Source organism: Nycticebus coucang, chromosome 14 (assembly GCF_027406575.1).
Source record: "Nycticebus coucang isolate mNycCou1 chromosome 14, mNycCou1.pri, whole genome shotgun sequence".
NCBI lineage: Eukaryota > Metazoa > Chordata > Mammalia > Primates > Lorisidae > Nycticebus > Nycticebus coucang.
This window is the reverse complement of record NC_069793.1, coordinates 12,665,467-12,690,570: the sequence shown is the minus strand read 5'-3', so window position 1 is coordinate 12,690,570 and position 25,104 is coordinate 12,665,467. Positions and strand designations below refer to the sequence as shown.

General features: G+C 36.7%; 1 protein-coding gene across 1 annotated transcript; it reads left to right on the top strand.

Annotated features, from left to right (window-relative positions):
• Positions 1-1,396: 1,396 nt before the first annotated feature.
• On the top strand, positions 1,397-22,709 carry MS4A5 (membrane spanning 4-domains A5). Its single transcript, XM_053562093.1, has 5 exons — positions 1,397-1,549; positions 15,057-15,185; positions 16,626-16,682; positions 17,631-17,783; positions 22,599-22,709. Exons 1-5 carry the CDS (start codon positions 1,397-1,399, stop codon positions 22,707-22,709), a joined length of 603 nt encoding a protein of 200 aa, XP_053418068.1.
• The last annotated feature ends 2,395 nt before the right edge of the window (positions 22,710-25,104 follow it).

Below are 25,104 nucleotides of genomic sequence, written 5' to 3'. Positions count from 1 at the left end.
TAATACACATTGTAATACCTGTATCAAAACATCACATGTACCCACCAATTTCATATACCCTTAATAATTAAAAATAAAATAATTTTTTAAAGAAGAAAAGATATTATAAGGGAGGAGTGGTCTTTCAAAATATTATAACTGACAAGTAGCTAGAGTATATGATATCAGAAAGAAGACATGATCTCAATGAGAAACACCAGAGGACGAGAAGGTAGTAGTAAAAATAGATAAATTCTTCCCTTCTTTTCATCCATGTCCTTGCAATACAGCAGTGCAGATCCTCCCATGAAGATTTGGAGGCTATTTCCTTATCCCTTGAATATGGGAGGGTCTATGCAATTTGCTTAGGCCAATGAGACATTAGCACACACGCCTCAGTAGAGGTTTGAAAAACATTTGTGAATTAAAGAATAATCAAGAATGTGCCAAATTCCAGATACAAGACTGAGGACATCCTAATAACTCATCTAACTCTGGATACATCACCAACTGACTACAGTTGCATGAGAGAATCTGGCAGAGAAGAGCTGAGCAGTACCAGAACAGAAAAACCATACATAGGACCCACAGAGTTGTGGAAAAGAAAAAACAAATAAAAAAGCGGGGGTGGTTGTTTGAAGTCACTAGGGGTAGGGACTTCATTACACAGCAAAAGCTACTAAAATCAGGTGGCAAAAAAAATAAAGTGACAGCCTAAATGGATGCTCTCTGCCTACTTTAAGAAGAAGCTAATTGGTTCGATGGCCTAAGAATTTTGTTCTTTAACCATCTAAAGAAACAGAATTGAGGCAATTGGAGGGAGGAGGGAAGGCAATTGGCAGAATCTCACCTCATATACACTATGTGAGGGTGTTCAGCATGCTTCCTGGGTGAAAGGCTCAACTACAAAACTTTACCTTGGAGTGAGAACAATGTAACCTAAAAATTTGTATCCTCATATAAACTTAATATAAGAAAACATTTTGTACAAAAAAATAAATGAAAGAAAGAAAGAGAATTGGAATAAATATGTAAGCATTTATTCCAGTTCTTATTAGTTTAGGAACTAAAATATATTTATATGTAAATCATCTACTCCCCTCTGGTCAATGTACATGTGAGGGAGCTAAAACTAAGAGAGGAGGCTATAACTTGGCCAAGGTCACAGCGACCTCCTGACCAAACCAGAACTATCTGCCACATCTTCCTCTCCCCAGTTCCAGGCATTTTACTTACTAACCTTCTTGGGACCTTGACCAGTCCCAAGATTCTATGGCTCTATGACATTATGAGTTTATAATTCCAAGCACAACAATGCCAGTGGTCCAGACAGCCTCAGCACAGGAAAACAACATAGTGTAGACTGAAGTACCAACTAAATGATTTTCTTTTATTTCAAAATATCAACTATGCCACCATGGATTCAAGCACTGCCCACAGTCCTGTGTTTCTGGTATTTCCTCCAGAGATCATGGCTCCTGAAGCTGAGTCAACAGAATTTTCAGGCATGACCTTTGGGAATCAAAACCCCTTGCAAAAATTAATTTCTTCAAAAATGAAAATCTTTGGGGTAAGTAAGACTTTCCCCTACATATATTCTACTGAGGCAGGGGAAAATGTCTGGTGGCACATGTTTTAAGATAGAAGCCAATTCCAATTTTCATTTCTATTCAATTCAGGGAGTAAGGATCACATTTTTATGTGATTTATATATAAGATTTTGTAGAGAGGAAAATCCAAGATGCATAAGCCAAGTTGCTGGGGTTCTTGAAGGTCACATTCCCTAAACTGACTATTTATGAGATTTATAAGTCAAGTTCAGAGAAAAAAAAAGGAAAAGGAAAATTAAGTAGAAGTCAATAGGCAGATTCTATATCCTAGATTATTATGTTCCAGAGTTTTATATTTACCAAATCAAAAGTCAGTATCAGAGTTTGACAACGTAACATGGTATTCTTTTTGTGTGTGGGGCTTTTAGAGAACATCCGCATAGTAGTTTAAGTGCTCATCTTTTTATCCATAAATTTATTCATTCCATAACTATTAATTCTCTTTTATTTACCACTTCTTATGTAAGCCAATGTGGGGGTTAAGTATATTTGAGGCTGTAATATTGCCTACATCCTTAAGAACATTTTTTCCATTCAATCCCCAGCCTCTAAAAATAGAAACTTAAAAAAAATTAATCTTTCCATTCTTGAGATACTTTGCTAAAAAGAATGTGTTCCAACTCTATCCAAATAAACATAAAAGATGTAATGTCTCCATCATTTTTAATGGCAGCATAGTATTCCATGCTATCCATTATGAAACCAATATATAAAACTCACACATTCATGCAAATGATAATACACAAATATAGTCTAGCAAGAGGGAGTGGTGAGGAGGGAGAGGAAGGGGAAGGGAGAGGGCAATTTGTGGGAGGTGGGAGGGCATTTGGTGCAATCTCACCTAATGTGCACAATGTAAGGGTATATTTCAAAATAACTAACAGTAAATTTTATTTTTTGTTGATTAAATCATAACTGTGTACATTGATGCACATATGGGGTTCAGTGTACTGATCTGATATACAATGTGAAATGCTTCCATCGAACTGATTAACACATCCATCACCTTGCTTACTTATTTGTTGTGGTAAGACAATTATACTCTTTTCTCAATAGTTTTGAAAGGTATCATTGCATTAGCACATTAGGTGAGGTCCCACCAAATACCCTCCTACCTCCCAGTGTCCCTTAGCCCCTCCCCTCTCCCTACTCTTCCCTCTTACTTTCTGGACTATAGTTATGATGAATGTGTAGGTGATTATATAGTGATTTCGTAGTAGCATTGAATATATTAGATACTTTTATTTTTCCATTCTTGAGATACTTTACTAAGAAGAATATGTTCCAGCTCCATCCAGATAAATATAAAAGATATGAAGTCTCCATCTTTTTATGGCTGTATAGTATTCCATGGTGTACATATACCACAATTGTTAATCCATTCATGGGTCATTGGTCACTTGAGCTGTTTCCATGTCTTGGCAATTATGAATTGGGCTGCAATAAACATTCTGGTGCAAATGTCTTCGTTGTAAAATGATTGTTGATCACATGGGTATTTATACTTAGTAGAGAAATTGCAGGAATGAATAGTAGGTCTATTTTTAGTTCCTTGAATATTCTCCAAAATTCTTTCAAAAAAGGCTGTAATAGCTTGCATTCCCATGAGCAAAGTAGAAGTATTCCCTTCTTTCTACATCCATGCCAACATCTGTAGTTGTGGTATTTTGTTATGAGGGCTAATCTTACTGGACTTAGATGATATCTCAAAGTGGTTTTGATTTGCATTTCTCTGATGATTAAAGATGGTGAGCATTTTTTCATGTGTTTGTAGGCCATGTGCTTGTCTTCTTCAGAGAAGTTTCTGTTTAAGTCTCTTGCCCACATAGAAATGGGGTTATTTGTTCTTTTCTTATTGATTAGTTTGAGTTTTCTGTGGATTCTAGTTATCAGACCTTTGTCAGAAGGATAACCTGCAAAAGTCTTCTCCCACTCTGAAGGTTGTCTGTTTTACCTACTGTGCTCTTAGCTGTGCAGAAACTTTTTAGTTTGATCAGATCCCAGTAATGTATTTTTTGTGTTGTTCCAATTGCACGGGGGTCCTCCTCATAAAATATTCTCACAGGCCAATTTCTTCAAGCATTTTCTCTGCTCTTTCTTCTAGTATTTTTATAGTTTCATATCTTAAGTTTAAATGTTTTATCCAGTGAGACTGTATTTTTGTTAATGGTGAAAGGTGAGGGGCAGTTTCAGTCTTCTACAATTCGCCAACTGGTTCACCCAGGACTATTTGCTAAGTAGGGGATCTTTCCCCCAACGAGTGTTTTTAATAGGCTTATCAAAGATCACATGACAGTAAGTGGCTGGATTCATCTCTTGGTTCTCTTCTGTTCCATAAATCTACTGCTCTATTTTTGCACCAATACCAAGCTGTTTTGATCACTATGGATTTATAGTATAGCCTGAAGTCTGATAATGTAAAACCTCCTGATTTTTTTTAATTTCTGATTAATGTATTGGCTATTAAAGGGTTTTTCTGATTCCAAATAAATCGAAGTACTATTTTTTCAAGTTCTTTAAAGTATAACAATGGTGTTTTAATAGGGATTGCATTAAATCTGTAGATTGCTTTGGGTAGTGTGGACATTTTAACAATGTTGATTCTTCCCAGTCATGAGCATGGTATGTTTTTCCATTCATTAACATCTTGAGCTATTTCTTTTCTCAGAATTTCATAATTCTCTTTATAGAGACCTTTCACATCCTTTATTAGGTAAATTCCCAGGTATTTTATCTTCTTTGGCACTACTGTAAAAGGAATAGATTCCTTGACTATATTTTTAGCTTGACTATTGTTACTATATATAAAAGCTACTGATTTGTAGGTATTAATTTTGTATCCTGATACTCTTCTGTGTTCTTCGATCACTTCTAAGAGTTTTGTAGTTGAGTTACTGGAGTTTTCCAGATATAGGTATGTTTTTCCATTCATATCATCAATGAAGAGTAAGAGTTTGATCTCCTTGACTCCATTTGAATACCCTTGATCCTCTTCTCTTGTCTGATTGAGATGGTTAGGACTTCTATTACTACGTGAATAGCAGTGGAGACAATGGGCATCCTTGCCTGGTTCCAGATCAGAATGGAAATGTTTTCAATTTTACTCCATTCAATATGATATTGGCTGTGGGTTTGCTGTATATGGCTCTGTCAATTTAAGAATGACCCTTCTAAGCCTATTAATCTTAAGTGTTCTAATCATGAACGGATATTGTATATTATCAAAAGCTTTTTCTGCATCAATTAAGAGAATCACATGATCTTTATTTTATTGATGTGATATATTATATTTATAGATTATGTATGTTGAACCAACCTTGTAACCCTGGGATAAAACCAACTTGATCATAGTGTATAATGTTTTTGATGTGTTGTTGAATTCTGTTTGCTAGGATCTTATTGAATATTTTTGCATTGATATTCATTAATGGTATTGTTCTACAGTTTTCTTTCTTTGTTGGTTCCTTTCCTGGTCTGGGGATCAGGATAATATTTGCTTCATAAAATGTGTTATGTGTCCTTCTTTTTCTATATTTTGGAAAATGTTATGTAATATAGGTACTAGTTCCTCCTTAAAGGTTTGGTAGAATTCTGATGTGAAGCTATCTGGTCCTGGACTTTTCTTTTTTGAGAGATTTGATATAGTCAATGCTATTTCAGTGCTCGATATAGTCTATTCATAATTTTTAATTCTTTCTAGCTGAGTCTAGGAAGGTGGCGTGCTTCCAAGTATTGGGACATTTCCTCCAGATTTTCATATTTCTGAGAATAGAGTATATGTAGTAATCATCAAGTATTTTTTTTGGATTTTGAGGTGTCTGTTATTTCTCCTTCATCATTTCTGATTGACAATATTAGAGATTTTACTTTTCTATTTCTGGTTAGGTTAGCCAAAGGCTTATCAATTTTATTGAACTTTTCAAACAACCAACTTTTTGATTCATTGATCTTCTGAATGATTCTTTTGTTTTCAATTTCATTTAATTCTGCCCTAATTCTGTTTATTTCTTGTCTTTTCCTGGGTTTCGGGTTGGAATGTCCTTCCTTTTCCAGTTGCTTGAGATGAACCATTAAATTATTGATGTCTTCTCTTTCTGTTTTCTTGATGAAGGCTTCCCACACTATAAATTTCCCTCTTAGGACTGCTTTTGCAGTATCGCACAGCTTTGATGATTTGTGTCTTCATTATCATTTTGTTCCAAAAATTTGGTGATTTCCTTCGTAATCTCATCTTTGACCCAGCTATTATTCAGCATAAGGTTATTTAGTTTCCATGACTTTCAGTATGAAGATTCCTATAGCTGTTGAGTTCTACTTTTATTCTGTGATGGTCCAAGAAGATACAAGGAATAATTTCTATCCTTTTAAATTTGCTGAGGTTAGAGCTGTGTCCTAAGACATGATCAATTTTGGAGGATGGTCCACAGGCAGATGAGAAGAATGTTTAGTCAGTTTTATTAGATGAAATGTTCTGTAGAAGTTGTTAAGTCCATATGTTCTAGGGGCAAGTTTAAGTCTAATATTTCTTTGTTTAGTTTCTCCTTGAAGGATCTATCCAAAATTACCAAAGGGGTGTTAAAATTTCCAACTATTATAGTGCATGAAGATATCAAATTGTTCATGTCTATTATGGTTTGCTTTATAAATTGAGGAGCGTTCTGGTAGGGCGCATAAATACTGAGTATTGAAATCTCTTCATGTTGAGGGTTTCCCTTGACAAATATGTAGTGACCATCCTTATCTTTCCTTATCTTTGTTGGTTTAAAGCCTATTGTATCTGCAAATAAAATTGCAACCCCTGCTTTTTCCTGATTTCCATTTGCCTATATTATAAAGGTCCATCCCTTCACCCTGAGTCTATTTTTATCCTTTAAAGTAAAACGAGACTCTTGTATTCAACGGATATCTAGTCCGAATTTATGTATCCAGCCAGGCAGCCTGTGCCTCTTTCGAGGCCAATTTAAGCCATTCACATTAATTGAAATAATTCATAAGCATGGAAATGTTTGGGGTGCCATATTCTTCAGATATTCAGTGGATATTTTTAATCCTTTCACCACTGTGGAAGTTAGGTTTTGTTCAAAAATTTCCAGGTGAGTTTACTTTGGTGGTAGACCATTGTGCTGATTATTATGGAAAATGGGCCTGAGAATATACTTGAGAGCTGGTTTAGTTATGCAAAATTTGTTCAACATGTGTACGTGAGTAAAATATGTGATTTCTCCGTCACAAACAAAAGCTCAGTTTAGCTGGATACAAGATCCTAGGCTGGAAATTGTTTTGTTTTAGGAGATTGATGGTGAATGACCATCTTCTTCTGGCTTGAAAGGTTTCACTTGAGAGGTCTGCAGTCATTCTAATATTTCTTCCTTTGTAAGTAATGCTTTTCTTATGTCTGGATGCTTGCAGAATTTTCTCTGTCTTAACTTTGGCAAAGTTAATTACAATGTGTCAAGGAGATGCTTTATTTGGATTGAGTCTTGCTAGGGTTCTGAAATGGTCTACTATCTGAATTTCTGTATCTCTTGCAATGCTTGGGAAGTTCTCCTCCATAATGTCTTAGAGTAGAGCATCTGTGCCTTTAGGATTATCCTCTTCTCCTTAAGGAATTCCTATAAGATGAATGTCTGATCTTTTAGAGTGTTCCCACAACTCTCTCAGGGAATAATCAATTTTTGCTCTCCATTTGTCTGCCTTTTTGAGCACTTAAGAACATTCAAAAGCTTTGTCTTCAATTTTAGAGATCCTTTCTTCAGCCTGCTCAACTCTATTACTGAGAGATTCTACAGTATTTTGGAGCTACTGAAATAACTTTTTCATTTCCTTGAGCTCTGCTATCTCCTTTCTCATTATGCGCATATCCTTGATGAGTTTATCTTTGAATTCATTAATTTCTTGCGACAACTTTTGCACAATTCTTTGGATTTCTATTTCCATCCTTTCCTCCATTCTATTCATCTTATTTGCCATCCATATTCTTAATTCTAATTCTGACATTTCAGCCATTTGTTTATGAATTGGATTTCTGATGTATCTCCTTTTGTCATTCCTTGGGGAAGTTGATCTACTCTGATTATTCATGTTTCCAGAGTTCTTCCACTGGTTCTACCCCATGATTATTTTCCACAGTTTGGCTAGTAAAGCTGGTAGGGTGAGATTAGATTGAGGGCTCCAAATTACCTTGTCTCAGAGTATATGTGATGAAGAGACCAGTTGGCATGAGGCCAAAATGAGAGGAAAGGTAGGGAACAGGAAGGGAGAAACAGGGGGAATAGAAGGAAAGAGTAAAAATGAATGAAAGAGTAAAAGAAAAGAAAAATGGAAGGAAAAATAAGTGTGGAAAAGAAAAGAAAAACAAACAAACAACAAAACCTGGAGAACAGGAGAGACAGAGGTCAGAAGAGAGGCTGAGAGTACAGAAGAATTGGTACTGATCAATGCTAAGTGGTGGTGCTAAGGCCACACTTGTAACTTAAGGTTTTTAAGGGGGCTGGACTTGGAGGTTTCTCAAAATCAGGCAGTCCTTACCAGCCTTAGCAGAGCCAGACTCTTCCTCTGCCAAAACTAGGAAGGGAAGGAAAAGAGAAAAAACAAAAAACACTAAGGAAAAATTAAGAGTGAAAATTAAATACAAAAATTCTGCAGCATGGTTTAGTCAATACTGTCTTCCGAGGACCAGAGATGTGGCCTACCTTCCAGGCCCTACCCATGTCTCCCCAGATCTCAGCAATAATAATAATAAAAAGAATAGTTAAAGGAAATTTATAAAAAAAAATTTTATCTACTAGAGGAGAGAGAGGAAGTGGAGTGAAGAAAGAATGGAGAATGACAAGAAAAAGGGAGGGGATATCTTAGCTGTTGCAGGGGCAATTATTGCCAGAGAGATGAGAAAGGTAGAAGTCTCTGTCCAAAGAAGAGAATGTACTGGAGAAAAATATGGAGAATGAATAAATGAGGCTAAGATATTGTATACAAAAAATACAGGAAGAGAAGATGAGAGTGAAAGAAGAATTAATGAAAGTGAAGATAGAAGTTAATAGAAGAACCAACCATACAAATAAGCAAGAAACCAAATGCAACAATATAAAATATTGAAAAGCCCTAAATAACCAAAAATAAGCAAACTTAGTAACAAAAGAAAAGAAAAAAGATAAGAAAAAAATCAAAAGAAAGAATACTAACAAGAAGAAAAAGACATGAACTCTATTCTCTTTATAGTAGTGCCAAAGAAGATGAAGTATCTGGGAGTGTATCTAACTAAGGACGTGAAAGATCTCTATAAAGAGAACTATGGAACTCTGAGATGAGAAATAGCTGAAGATGTCAACAAATGGAAAAACATAACATGATCATCACTGGGAAAAATCAACATTGTTAAAATGTCTATACTATCCAAAGCAATCTACAGATTTAATGCAATCCCCATTATGCACCTCTGTCATACTCTAAAGGTCTGGAAAAACTAGTACTTCATTTTATATGGAAACAGAAAAAAACCTCGAATAGCCAAGACATTACTCAAAAATAAAAACAAATCAGGTGGAATCATGCTACCAGACTTCAGACTATAGTATAAATCTATAGTGATCAAAACAGCATGGTATTGGCACAAAAATAGAGAGGTAGATGTATGGAATAGAATTGAGAACCAAGAGATGAATCCAGACACTTATTGTCATTTGATCTTCGATAAGCCTATCAAAAACTTAAATTGGGGGAAAGACTCCCTATTTAATAAATGGTGCTGGGTGAATTGGCTGACAGCTTGTAGAAGACTGAAACTGGACCCACACCTTTCACCTAACAAAAATTGACTCTCACTGGATAAAAGACTTAAACCTAAGAAATGAAACCATAAAGATTCTTGAAAAAAGTGCAGGGGAAACACTTGAAGAAATTGGCCTGGGAGAAAACTTTATGAGGAGGACCCCCAGGGCAATCGAAGCAATACCAAAAATATATTACTGGGATCTGATCAAACTAAACAGCTTCTGCACTGCCAAGAACACAGTAAGTCAAGCAAGCAGACTGCCCTCAAAACGGGAGATAATATTTGCAGGTTACATTTCGGACTAAGGTCTGATAACCAGAATCCACAAAGAACTCAAACTTATTAATAAGAAAAGAACAAGTGATCCCATTTCACTATGGGAAAGAGACCTGAACAGAAGTTTCTCTGAAAAAGACAGGAGCATGGTCTACAGACACATGAAAAAAATGCTCATCATCTTTAATTGTCAGAGAAATGCAAATCAAAACTACTTTGAGATGCCATCTAACTCCAGTAAGAGTAGACCACATAACAAAATACCAAAACTACAGATGTTGGTGTGGCTGTGGAGGAAAGGCACTTCTGCACTGCTGGTAGGAATGCAAACTAATATGTTCCTTTTGGAAAGAAGTTTGGAGAACACTCAGGGATCTAAAAATTGACCTGCCATTGGATCCTACAATTCCTCTACTAAGAGTATATCCAAAACACCAAAAATCACTTTGAAAGAAAGATATTTGCACCAGATTACTCGTTACAGCTCAATTCATAATAACTAAGTCATGGAAGAAGCCCAAGTGCCCATTGACTCATGAATGGATTAATAAATTGTGGTATATGTATACAATGGAATACTATGGAGCCTTTACCTCTTTTATGTTTACATGGAGGGACCTGGAACATATTCTCCTGAGTAAAGCATCTCAAGAATGGAGGAAAAAGTATCCAATGTAGTCAGTACTTCTATGAAACCAACTTATATTTACTCACACTTTCTTATGAAAGATAGAACACAACTATAGCCCAGGATAAAGAAGAGAAATGGAGTGGGAAGGCAGGGAAAGGGGAAGGTTTGATAGAGGGAAGGTAAATGGTGGGACCACACCTATGGAGCATATTGCAAGGGTACAAGTCAAATCTGTCAAGTGTAGAACATAAATGTCTTAGCACAATAATCAAGTAAATGAAGCAAAATGTTGCTTTAGTTTGATGTAAGCACGTCAGATGGTATTTAAAAAATCAACACATTGTACCCCACATATGCATAAATGTATTTATGATCATATATGACTTAATTTAAAAAAGAAAAAAGAAAACAAAACAAACAAAAAACCTAATTATATATACATATAAATAAACGCATATATATGTACATATATACCTCTGGAGAGTCCAACTTTAGTAGGAATATATTTGTGTTGCAATATATTGCTGGGACATCGGGTGGTGCTGTAGTTTTAGAGGACAACATTACCACTGCTCACATCTCTCTAGATCCTAGGCATAGACTAGATCCCCAGCTTCATTGTCCACTATGGTCGCCTGATTATTTCCTCAGCATTCAGGTTCCACTGGGTTGAGAACTCAGATTTCTTCTGGGTCCTTCTGAGGCAGGTCCCACTGTGCCCCCACACCACAGTTCTCCTGGGGTGCTGGAGTCCCTGAGCCTGTCGCGACTGGAGGATGGATCCTAGCAGGTTCCTGTAGGGGACCACCTTTATGACCTTCTCACGACCTCGCCATAATGGCCGACCTCTTGTTGCCCAGTCTTTCCCAAATTGGCCATCTCTACAGCTACCCAACTGGTGGCAAATCCGCTCCAACCAGCTCCTCAAATCTGGTATATACTATTCGGCTTTGCCCTCTCTTCCAGGCAATCCACTCAATGCCCTTCCCCTAAGAATCAAAAACTTCAAAAAGGCGTCCTCTCATCCCGGACCTCCGTGTCTCCAGCCAGCTGCTCACCCAAGACTTGCCTAGTGTGTCAGACATCCACCCTGCTGCATCAGTACAGCAACCAGCAACCCACAGTCTCGCAGCACACTCCAAGCCCCAGCTTCAGGCAAAGTTTCCTCACCAAACGTGCCCCGGAACTAATTCTCTTTTCTCAGTTGCTCTAGGAGAGCTCAGCCTGACAGTCTTCCTGATTTGCCATCTTGCTCGTCCTGTATAAGGACTTTTGACCTTCGTGGATATGGATGTTCATATCCCTCCTCACATTTGGGAAAATTTCAGCCCTTCTTTAAGTAACATTTCTTCCCCTTTCTCTGTCTCTTCTCCTTCAAGGATTACCAGAATGCCTAAATTAGTAACAGTAAATTTTAAATTTCTGACCACAAAAACCAAGTGAGGTGATGGCTATGTTAATCAGTTTGATTTAAGCATTCCACATGGTATATAAAATCGTCTCATTCTACCCTATGATTGTATACAGTTATGATTTTAATTAAAAATTAATTAACCTTTTTCAGACAAAAACAGAGTAGAGAAAGATGGCCTACCAAATGCATAAGAGGACCTTCCATCTAAACTGCTTTAGTATCTATTAAAATGTGATGGGATCCCAACTTCTGCTAAAGAGTTCAAATTATTTTAACAAATGTATATTAAACTTGGTGCAAGGAACTATGTTAGACACTGTGGAGTTTACAGAAATAAATACAACTTAGTTTTCCTTATTGAGGTGAAGAAATGTATGTATAATTCAGAAGTAGTAATAGAATGAAAATATTAAAAACTACATTTCAGTGGAGCATCCAAGAAGAGCCATACATGGTGGTGGTGATGGTGGGGGACCCAGAGAGATAAAAATTACTTCCAGCTAAAAGGGATGAGAAAACTTCATCACAAATTTAGCATTCAATCTGGACTCTGGAAAAGTTATGGTATTTCAGCAGGTATAAGTCATAGGAGGGAGACAAGATATTCTAGATGTGGAAAGCATCATAAACAGTCATATTCTAGCATAGTTGGGAATGACAAAGGAGAGATAGGAGGGGCTAACTTGCCTTAAAAAAATGTTAGAGGATTAAAAAATAAGAAGAAATAAGAAACAACTGGGATATATAAATAAACGGTGGCACGTCCACACAAGGAAGTGTTATTCAATGCCAAGAGAAGCCAACAAAGCCACAAAGAGACCTTCAATGCATATTTAAGTGAAAGAAGTCAGCTTGCAAAGGCTACAAACTATATAATCCCAACTATATGACATTCTGGAAAAGACCAAAAAAAATATGGGTGGTTTCCAGAGGAAGTGAGGGAGAGAGAGATGAAGATGGAGCACAGATGATTTTAAGGGAGGAAAACTATTCTGTGTGACACTATTATGGTACGTACATGTCATATGTCTGCCAAAAGTCACAGACTGTACAACACAAAGAGCAAAGTGAGAGAGCAGGGCAGTCTGGGGATGACGGAGAAGCATGTATGGGAACTCTGTTTTTCCTACTCAAATTTACTGTGAGCCTAAAAGCCTATACATTTTAATAAAACGGTAAGCATGATAAATTTTATGTTAGCTATATTTATCAAAATAAAAAATATAAAAAATAATACTAAGAAACTAGGAGGAGAAAAGAAACAACTAAGAAGGTGATTTGGAGAGCCAATTGCCAAGAATTCTATATCCCCTCCTTACTTATATTTTGTAATGTAGACAATTAATTTCCAATATTTAAAATTATTAAAACTATCTAAGGAATTTTATAAAATGCATACCAGGTTCCTAGGCCTTGTCCCAGAAGTGCTCAATCATGATTTTGAGAGAAGCTAGAAATCTGTATTCATAAAAGACCTTTCTGAGTAAATCGGATGACCACCAGATTTGGGAACTATTTTCCGGACAATACTGAGAGGAGTAATTGGATTGGAGTTCTGTACAGGGAATCTTATTTCAGCACTAATACAGCATTGGAATAGAGAAAAAATAAGACTGATGCAGAAAGGCAGTTAAATGAATGAGTAGTGGATATAGAAGTGAATGTACTCCCAAAATTTCCATTGCAAGAGAAAGGTTTGCCTCAGTAATACTCAGGGTATTAAAAAGTAGAGGATTGGGAGCTCACTTGCAAGAAGACAGGGAAAGGGGACTGTAGATGGAGAGAGGCCCAGAGACGGAGGACTATCTCTACATATATATCTAAGCATGGGAGAGACTTAGGGTGTATGAAGTAAGTGCCCCAATGTTGGCCACAACAATAAAGGGGGAAAGTCAAATATTTATGATTTTGCAGGTAGAGATAATAAGAAAGTTTAGTCATTTCTTGATTGTTGGGATGGAGAGGAGAACAGATGATGACCTTAGACTTGTAGCCTAAGAAAATGGTGCTAAGAAGAAACAAGGAACAAAGAAAGATCAAGTTTAGAAGGAGAAAAGTGAGCTTGCTTTTGGATATATTAGAATATAAAGTGTTACTAGGACATTCAAAGGCGGATGTTTGACAGGAGCTAAAATGATGAGTCTGGACTTGAAAAAAAAGGTGGTATTATTTAGCACTCACCTACTTAAAGTGAAAGGTGCTATGACAGCAAATGAGATTACTCAGATGAAGAAGGTGGTCTGAGCATAAAAGAGGGCAGAGAATATAGACCCATACATTGGGCACATCTTATTCTTTGTGTCCTTCTCCTCAGTCTTCCCTGGCTTGTGTGAATCACTGCTTGATGTTGCACTGTGCACCACAAGTGTGACTCAGGGAGAAAAAAGAGAAGAGATGAGGAGTACTCTAGGTCTGGAAGTACAGGACCTCAATAGCCTCCAAGTATCTGTCATCTCCAGGGAGTTTTCTGACAGTCCCCTGCTGCTCGAAGCCAGGTGGTACCATGATTTAGAATTCAGTGCTTCTCAAACCTTCACATTCATACGCTAGATAGGAGTATCTCAGTGGGTAGGGCACTGGCCACATACACCGAGGCTGGTGGGTTCGAACCCAGCCCAAGCCAGCTAAAACAATGACAACTGCAACAACAAAAAAAAATAGCCACCTGTACTCCCAGCTACTTGGGAGGCTGTGGCAAGAGAATCACTTAAGCCCAAGAGTTTGAGGTTGCTGATGCCACAGCACTCTACCGAGGGTGATATAGTAAGACTCTGTCTCAAAAAAAAAAAAAAAGATGCAGAGTTCTCTCCAAAGGGGCTGTATAAGTTTTCAGTATGACCAACTGTATAAGTGTTCCCTTCCACCCACACCAGCATCTGCAGCTTTGGGACTTTGTGATGTGAGTTATTCTCCCTGGGTTAAGCAATATCTCAGAATGGTTTTCATTTGCATTTCTCTGATGATTAGGGACGATGAACATTTTTTTCATCTTATACTCTTATATGGATTCAAAAAAATTTTCAAATGATGTAAAAACAAAAAAGACGCAGATTTCTCAGCCTCATCTGGAGAATCTTCTCAGTAAGTATGGTGCAGGACCTGACAGTTTGCATTTCTAGCTCCTAATTGATACTGATGTTGCTAATAAATGGACCATATTTTTAGGAGCTCTGATTTAGATCATTTTACTTATTACCAAATACCATATACATTATAGGGATTAAGAAAATACCCAGGAATGTCACAAAAGGATTTCTATCCTTCTCTTATTTACAAAAGAGGGTGACTGCCAACTTTTTAACCCCAAGATCTTCTAAACAGAAGGGAACTTCCAAATTCGCTTTTCCTTACCATGACTTTTTCATCTATTTGCAGAGTACCCAGATCCTGTTTGGAATTATGATCTTTTCTTTTGGAGTTGTTTTTCTTTTCACTTTGACAAAACCATACCCAAGGTATCCCTTCATATTTTTGTCAGGATATCCATTCTGGGGCTCTTCTTTGGTGAGTATAGTCAATCAAGTTCAATTTGACTCCATGATAACCACAATGGTAGGGGATTTTTTTGTTAGGAAACAAGCTAGATCCAGTTGTATGATATGCTTTGCATAGTACAAGAAAATTAACCTTGTTGAAATTATTTCCTCTTCATTTCATCAAAATTACTGATATTCCATCATTGGGTCTTTGTTGACAATCCTTTGGGAATATTTCTCTGGGTCTTGAAGTTATTTGTCCATTCATTCTTTCAAAATTGGTCCTTATAGGTATTATAAGCCAGATACACAGAGCAAGACAATGAGGGTCCAAGGGTTAGTAACACATGAGCCCTTCTCTCAAAGGGCTCTCGGTCCAGCATGAAAGAAAATATATAAATGGGTCACATCAAGGCACTGTGATAAATGGTATCACAGAGGGACAGGAAGTGTAAGCAGAGACCAAGAAGCAATTTACTCTTTAGAGAAATAGAGAAGCAGGAAAGGCTTCTCAGGTGTAACTTTTGAGCTACACAGAGGCATTGACTTAACCACATTTAATCATATTCAATAAACATCAATTTAGCACCCAATACTGCCAGAGAATGGGCAAGGTATACAGTTTCAGTAGAAGTTTCAGAAGAAAGGCAGTCGCTGGTCTCAATTGTCTGAGTCAGACAATTACTACAGAGCATGAAAAGGGATGGTGGGAGCCACAAAGGCTGCCTCCTATAAGGCACTGACAAAATGGAGGGGTTCCTGCCCAAAGACATTTCCAGCTTGCTTGAGCTTTAAAGGCCGTGTGATTAATCAGGTGAGAACTCACCCAGAGGGAGTAAGGGATGCCTAGAAGTAAGAGGGAGTGAGGGATGTCTTATTGAATACCAAGAAAGCAAAATGCTGGAGGTATGGAAGTGAGAGTGGAAGGATGAGGCCAGTGGAAATACTCAAGGGCTAGAAATTTAAACATGGATTTGAAATTTCCACTAGATAATGCTGTTACCACATTTGATTCATTTATATAAAAATTCTTGGCTATTTTTAAGACTTACCAGCACATTCGCTGCAACCCCTTCCTACATTCCCATTTCTAAGGGAATGCAGTGGATTGCAATAAGGTGGAATCCAGTCTTAATGGTTGTAAACTGATTTGACATCAGCATGTCATGATATCAAAGCTGAATCCACAATAGCTATGAAAGGAAGATGGATGAGAAAACTACAGCGTGGTATGATTTAAAATGTTCTCGTGTTCAAATACATACGTAAAGCAGATTGTCAGTCCAATGTTTTGTCCACTACTCATTTGAAGACAATTATACAAGGCAATGCACCTCCTCACTGCCCTAAGGATTGTGTAAACCTTGGGAGGAGGGCATGTAACAGAAATGCAAAGAGGTGTATTCTGTGAAAAGTCTTTGACATCAGCTAACCATTCAATCATTAAGATATTCATTCTTTGTAACAGTTCATTAATTCTGGAGCCTTCCTAATTGCGCTGAAAAGAAAAACCACAGAAACTCTGGTGAGTTAATTTCCACTTTATTAAAAATATACAACTTAGAAATAATTGATCCTGGCCTTGTTTTAAAATCATTAGGCCACCATAATTTCATGAGCTGTCAAGTAATAGCACCAATAAATGGCATTTGCTTCCTGTTTTCCTAGAATAATAAACCATTAGTATTAGTAGAGAGTTTTCTAGGTCACCCATTTTAATTGATTTTATATATATAGATAATTACATGATTTGTCCAAGTTCCCCAGACAATTAATGGTAGAATAGGTCTCAGTATTCCAGTTATTCATTCATTATTTCTATAAGTATTTTTGGTATCTACTGAATAAGAGACACTTTGATAGGCACCAGTTTGACTTCACCTGCAAGGTACACCATAGATTATCCAATTAAGCCATAAGCAGAGCATCAAAATATAGAATACGATGCTAATTCATGTGAAGTTATAAGTCACAGATAAATTATAAGTAGCATATTTTTGCTTTACTCAAAGAATAACAAATATAAGATATTAATATGCCAATAAATGATTTTCAGCAAAGGACATCTGTTAGTTTGTCATTTTGTGAAGAAATATAAATTTCAGAGGAATTCAATGTTTAAACACGTGGGTCTTAAAAATCCAAATAGACTACAATTTTTGTCAAAGCCTCAAAATACAATGCAACATGGCTACTTCCCCTTATATTTCCTTTGTTCTGCCAAATGAATGGGAGTTGAACTACACACAGAATGTGGGGGGATGGAAAGGTTATTAAATGCTCACTGGATCTTTTCTTCCTGTGGCTGAGGGCCCAAAGTCCAAAGGAATGAAGAGACTCACCTATGACCACATGGCTGCCTCTTGGCTTTATGATGTGACTAAAATCCTGCTCTCTTGTCTCCCCACCCATTGTTTCATCCATAGTACATGTTGTACCTGAGTCATCTTGCCAGGATCTTATTCTATTCCAGGTGCTAATGAGCCGACTAATGAACTTTCTTAGTGCCCTGGGAGCAATAGCTGGAATCCTTCTCCTCGCATTTGGTTTCATTCTAGATCGAGACTACATTTGTGGCTATTCTACAGGAAATAATCAGTGTGAGGCTATTACTGTCCTATTCATGGTAAGTATGTTGCATTTGTAGAGTGAGGACCAAATGGTTTCATGCAAATTACTTATTATCACCGAATCAACACCATCCAGATGTTGTGGACATGGATGTTTTGTATGTACTTTCTTTTATTCACAAACATTTATGGAATCCATAATACGTGATAGACATTGTACCCAGCATTGTGGAATAGAAAAATAAACACCTATAACTCCCACCTTTAGGAGTCCACGCATGATTAGAAGAGATAACACATGTATACAAATTAGTATTACAGAAATATAAACTGATATACTAAAAGAAAAATACAAGTACAGCAGTATGATCACAGTTCATAGTCCTAGATGTATCTTAGAATCACTGCCAAGTGTTTTTATGGTTTATTTGGTTTTAACATTAGGAGTTAAGCTGAACTGATGATAAAGAATGATAAACTGAAAAGAGACATTTCATTTTGTTCTTTCCAAAATATCAATACAATTATCTGTAAAGGAATGTAAAAGGTTTGAATCCACATGGAGAGAAAATTATGTCAATGAAAAATTGCTGAGGAAACTGAAAACTACCCACTTAATAGAAGTGAGATATTTTGAGCTTGGCATAACAACTCATACCCATAATCCAGCACTATGGGAAACGGAAGCAAGAGGCTCACTTGAGGCCTGGAGTTTGAGGCTAGGCTGGGCAACATAGTAAGACTCCATCTCAAAAAAAAAAAAGAAAAAGAAAGAAGGAAAGAAACAAAAGAAGGGAGGGAGGGAGGGAGGGAGGGAAGGAAGCTAGCAGGATGTGGTAGTATGCACCTGAAGTCCCACTTACTCAGGAGGATGAGGCAGGGGGATTGCTTGAGTCCAGGAGTTTGAGTTTGAAATAAGCTATGATGCTGCCGCTGTACTCCAGCTGGGGAGACAGAGCAAAATTATGTCTGGAAAAGCCTTTCCTTCATCATTTGAGAGAATCATATGGTCTTTGTTTCTGGTTTTCATTTTCTTTTTTTGTTAAGTCCTTTCCTGTTGTTATTTCCCCTTTATCATTTCTAATTAAAGTTATTAGAGATCTTACTTTCCTGTTTCTGGTTAGTCTAGCCAAGGGTCTATCAATTTTATTAACTTTTTCAAAGAACCAACTTTTTGTTTCACTGATTTTCTGAATGATTCTTTTGTTTTCAATTTCATTTAATTCTGCTCTAATTTTGGTTATTTCTTTTCTTCTGCTGGGCATGGAGCTAGATTATTCTTCCTTTTCCAATTGCTTAAGATGGCCCATTAGGTTTTTTATTTAAGGTTTTTGACAACATCCAGCATTCTTTTGGATAAGAACACTTAAGAAAATTGGCTTACGTGGGACATTTCTTAAACCAATAGAGGCCCTCTACAACAAATGCACAGCCAATATCATATTGAATGGAGTAAAAGTGAAAGCATTTCCACTCAGAACTGGAACTAGACAGGGATGCCCACTGTCACCACTGATATTTAACATAGTGCTGGAAGTCCTGGCCATCATAATCAGCCAAGAAAAAGAGGTCAAGGGTATAAAAATGGGGTCAGAGGAGGTCAAATTCTTGCTCTTTACAGATGACATGGTCTTATGTCTGAAAAACCCCAGGGACTCAACCACATAGCTCTTAGAAATAATCAAGGAATATAGCAGTGTCTCAGGATTCAAAATTAGTTTATTATGCAGCCTGAAAGAAAAATGTTTACATGGATGGAGCTGGAAAATATTCTTCTTAACAAAGTATCTCAAGAATGTAAGAAAAAGTATCCAATGTACTCAGCGCTACTATGAAACTAATTTATAGATTTCATATGAAAGCTATAACCCTATTAACAGCACAAGAATATGGAGAAAGGGGCAAGGGAGGGGAAAGGAGGGGAGAGGAAGGGTGGAGGGAGGGTAAATGTTGGGACCACACCTACGGAGCATCTTAGAAGGGTACAGGTGAAACTTACTAAATGCAGAATATAAATGTCTGAACACAATAACTAAGAAAATTCCATGAAGGCTATGTTAACCAGTTTGATGAAAATATTTCAAATTGTATATAAAACCAGCACATTGTACCCCATGATTGCGTTAATGTACACAGCTATGATTTAATTAAAAAAATTAATTCCCACAAATCAGTAGCCTTGACCAATAACAGTCAAGTTACGAATAAAATTAAATACTCTATACCTTTTACAATAGCTCTGAAGAAGATAAAATACCTGGAATTTATCTAACAGAAGATGTGAAAGATGTCTATAATAATAACTATGAAATCCTGAGAAAAGAAATAGCAGAAAATGTTAACAAATAGAAAAACATATCATGATCATGGCTGGTAAGAATCAACATCATTAAAATGTCCATTCTGCTCAAAGCAAACTACAGGTTTAATGCAATCCTCATCAAAGCATTAATGTTATACTCTGAAAAACTCGAAAAAATAGTACTTCACTTCATATGGAACCCAAATAGCAAATACAAGTCTTAAAAATAAAAACATATCTGGAGGTATCACGTTACCAGACTTCAGTTTATACCACAAGTCTATGAGAATCAAAACTGCATGGTACTGGCACAAAAATAGAGATATAGACCTATGAAACAGAATAGTGAATCTAGAGATAAACCAGCTACCTATCACTATTTGATCTTTGATAAACCAAACAAAAGCATGCACTAGGGAAAAGAATCCCTATTTAATAAATGGTGCTGGGAGAACTGGATAACCACATGTAAAAGACTGAAACTGGACCCACACCTTTCATCACTTACAAAAATTGACTCAAGATGGATGAATCTAAGGCATGAAGTAATAAAAATCCTAGAAGACAAAGCATGAGGGAAATTCTTAAGGATGTTGGACTGGATTTTATGGAGAAGACTTCCATGGCAATTGCAACAACAACAAAAATAAACGAATGGGACTTAATTAACCTGAAAAGCATCTGCACAGCTAAGGACACAGCAATTAAAGCAAATAGACAACTTTCAGAATGGGAGAAGACTTTTGCATGCTGCAAAGCTATTTGGCAGTTTTTTACAAAATTATGCATATACCTATTTTCTGCCTCATAATACATACAAGCATGTCACAGCCACCTCTATTCATGATAGTTAAAAACCGGAAGCAATAAAAATTCAAATCAACAGCAGAATGGCTAAACAAATGATAATTATTCAAATAACAGAATACTTCTCAGCAGTAAAAGACAACAACCTACTGCTACATTGAACAATATGCTGAATTTCAGTTCATTATAGTAAGCAATTTCAGATACAAAAATAAATAGTCACATTTAATATAATGTTAAAAGTTAGAAGAGTAGCTGACTCTTGACAGGGTGGGAGAAGTGACTGCTAATGGACACAAGTGAACTTATTGGGGGATAGAAATGTGCTATATCTTGATCTGGAAAGCAAAAAAAGAAGATAAAACACTTCTTTACATATAAAATTTGGTATGGTAAAAAAAACTAGCAAAATATGTTTGAAGCAGCTAACAGCAACATTTTAATGTTTTAATACAGATTACATTAACTAACAAAAAAGATCAAGAGCACAATAAAAAAATAGACAATATGAGGAAGGAATTTACAAAAAAAATAATAATAAGCTCTTCTAATGGCCTAACATACAGAGTGATGCCCAAATTCACTAGCAGTCAGAGAAATGCCAATTAAATTTAACAAGGGATTAATATTTGCATTCATTAGAATGGCAAAAATTAAAGAGTGCTAACATTTATGACTGGCCAGGGACATAGTGAAAAGAATACTCTTGTGTATCAGCTGTAGAACTGTGAAATGTTACTATCATTTTGGAAAGCAAGAAAACGACATTAATTTATCTGAAAAATATACTGGCCTTTTAACTCCAGTGTCTCTCTCCAGCGCAATTAAACCACCTATCTGGAAGGGTATACCTTCAGGAATACCATTGCAGCAGTGTTCAGAGTGGTAAAACAAACAAAAACCACAGCAAAGAAAAGGAGGAAGAAATCAGTTACTTCCTGTCACCCAAGAAGACATGCATGATGGCAAAACTACAGCATGAAATATTAGATGTCCATTTAAAACCATGTGGCTCTAAAATAAACCTATAGTTAAAAACATAGTAGACAAATAAGGCTGAAGAACAGGATGTATTAACCTTTGCGACGTACGTATAAAGTCCAGCTGTAAAAGGACCACAGACTTACCTGGCATAGTGCTGCGTCCAGCTCTGGGCCACGGAGGAGGTGTGTACCTGTATCTGTGCTCCCAGCACAAAGCATTTTAAAGGTCTCGTTTGCAGTGAGAAAAATAACTCAAAGTGGTACTCCTCACCACTGCTTTCCTTACGTCTTCTTATCTTTCTTTTACTATAAGTTCCTCTATTTTTCTGGGACTATAAGTTTTCCCTCTTTTTTCTTTCCTTTTTTACTTTTGCTTGTCTCTCTCATTTTTTTTTTCCTGTTTCTTCACCACTGTCTTCTTTCTCCTTCATCAGACCACTATTTTTTTTCCTCATTGGCTCAGGAGAATCTTGATACCAAACCTACCACAATCCATTACACTTTTTTAAGTGCATTTATTTGTATTTATAAAATGGACTGTTTCCTATACATAATTTAGAAAATGTATTATTTTTATGACTTTCTCTAAGAAAATAACATGCTGTTCTAAAATAGCTGTACACTCTCATGGTCCTCCATGAATTTAATTCCTAACCATCAGATACACTTGAGAGAGGTGGGGGAGCTTTTACTGTCTGGGCATTGCTACCTCATTCTAATCAGAAAAACTATGACTATTAATATCATGACTTTTCATTATTTTTCTTCTTCTGTTGCAGGGAATTTTGATTATGTTGATGATCCTCAGCATTTTTGAGTTATTGATTACATTGCCTTTCTCGATCGTGGGGTTCAACTCAGAAGACTGTGATTGTGGGGGATGGTGTTAAGTAGCACTATGAAAATAAAGAGGCCTTATAATAATATAACATTTAGAGATGACGCCTGCTTGTGAGGAAAAGCCAACTGGAGCATAAAATCTTAAGGCTGGCAACTCTTTAAAGGAAAGGGGAGCAACCCATCATAGGTGGTTCTGGTGACCTTTTGGCTAATAAAACACATCCTGCCTCTTAACAATGCCGCCTCACTCTCTCCCCAAATCAAATGGTCACCTTGGTGTTGTCACCTCTGTTAGTCATGCATTCTTTCAACTAAAGGACAAGCAAACATGTTCTTGCCTTTGTACAAAGATATGAACCAAAACCCAGGGTCTGGGGCGACCTCGTCAGCTCACTTGGCCTAGCTCATGGCATCTCTTGTTGATTTCTCCAAGAGATGCCACCCAGCGGCTCCTACTCTGTTGTTTTACAGAAAGATGAGTTGGTTGGAAGAACGGTCAGCCTGAAAATTTTGCATTAATGCTACAAGATCGTCAATGTTAAAAGCTGATCAGCTAGAATAAAAAAAAGGTAAAAAAAAAAAAAAAGAGGACAGATACTGGTTGAGCCGCTACTATGTTCCAGACATCATGCTAAGTGTTACGGGTGTGTTATTCACTTACTTTGACAAAAATCCTAAGAGGTGAATTTTATTATTTTATTCATTTTGTACACAAGGTGGATGAGGACGGAGAGGGTAAGTGATTTGCTCAAGGTCACAAAGTTTGCGATTGCTGAGCTATAATATCAACAGGCAGTCTGGCCGCAAAGCCCAACATCTCTTAAGCTCTTTGGTCTCAGAATCTCTTTGTATCTTAAAAATTATTGATGACTCATTACATATTGACACAAATAATATTTTTGCCAAAATAACCATATTATCCAAAATAAAATATCAGTGTAGAAGGTAGCCCTGATTTATATTTTTGCAAATTTCTTAAATGCAGCGGTTCTCAAACTTTACTGCACATTTAAATTATCTGAGGGATCTTTTTTTATATTGTTGGGGATTCATTGAGGGTGCAAGAAACCAGGTTACACTGATTGCATTTGTTAGGTAAAGTCCCTCTCATACTTATGTCCATCTGAGGGACTTTGATAAACCCCCAGGCTCTATAAACCACCCCAAACCAATTAAATGAGAATGTGGTAAGACCTGAGCATCAGTAAAGTCTAGAAGCCCCTGCTTTCCAGAGAAGAGAGACAACGGATTCTCTTAACAGCTTTTGCATTCAATCTATTACAACATCTTATGTTCTGCAGCTCACAGAACACCATTGACATCTTGTGAAAAAGAGAAAAAAAGTCTTAGTATTATTGTAAATATAGTTTTAAATCCATAGACCACCTACGGTAAAAGGATCTCACGGACCCCAGGAAATTCCCAGACCACACTGTGAGAACCATTGCCTGGTGCTCTCTTACCTCCCTCCCTAAGTATTAGAAACCTCACCTGCGCCATCACATGTGTCAGGACAGCCCTCCAGGGTATGTGCCTTTTGTCACGGTCATAAAAAATGAAGCTCGCAAAGTGCCTAACTTTCCTCACACCACAAAAGACATGTAATTTAAAATCAGCATTTGAAGCAAGATCTCTAACTCCAAATCCTATTACCCTACATACTGCTTCTGGTATAGGAAACAAAAAAAATACGTGGCTCACTCAAAGAAATAAACATATAGGCTTGTATTTATGCTAGGAGCTAGAAGGAGCTTATGTCCATAGGTGGATGTTGTCCTGAAGGTGAGGCACAAAGGATGATAGGAAAAAAAAAAAAAAAACTGTTAATTTCTTTATTTCCAGTAAAGTGAGGTTCTAATGAAAAAGATTTGATGAGGTTTGAGATACATTATAGTAAGAGCTTTTAAGTCAAACCTAGGTTTTAATGTCATTTTCCATTTAATGCTGTATGACTTGAACAAACTATTTAATCTTTGTGGGCTTTAAATCTTAGACTAAAAGATTGAACTAGTTGGCTAGAATAATACCTGCTAAATGGGTTCACCATGAATCTAAAATATGTGAAGTGATTTTGTCAATGCCTAGAACTCAAAAATCACTTAGTAAATGGTAGTTTCTAAAAATTTACCACAGATTTTCTTGCTTTTTAAACATCACTTATTTTATCCCTTTACTAGCTGTGTGATATTGGACCAGTTTCCCCTCTTTCTTGAACTTTACTTTCCACAATTATAAAGCAGACTCAATAGTATAAGTGTTACATATTTTAACACAATGCTATATATGTTACACTGTCAATATGGACAGTGCTTGGCCGTATAAGTAGGTTTTTAACTAACATTACGTCCCAGCTGTTAAAAATGTAATATTGCCCTTTAGAACAGAAAGAAGATCACAAACTATAAAACTTTCTTTCTTTGAAGCAACGATCTTACAGGCAATTTA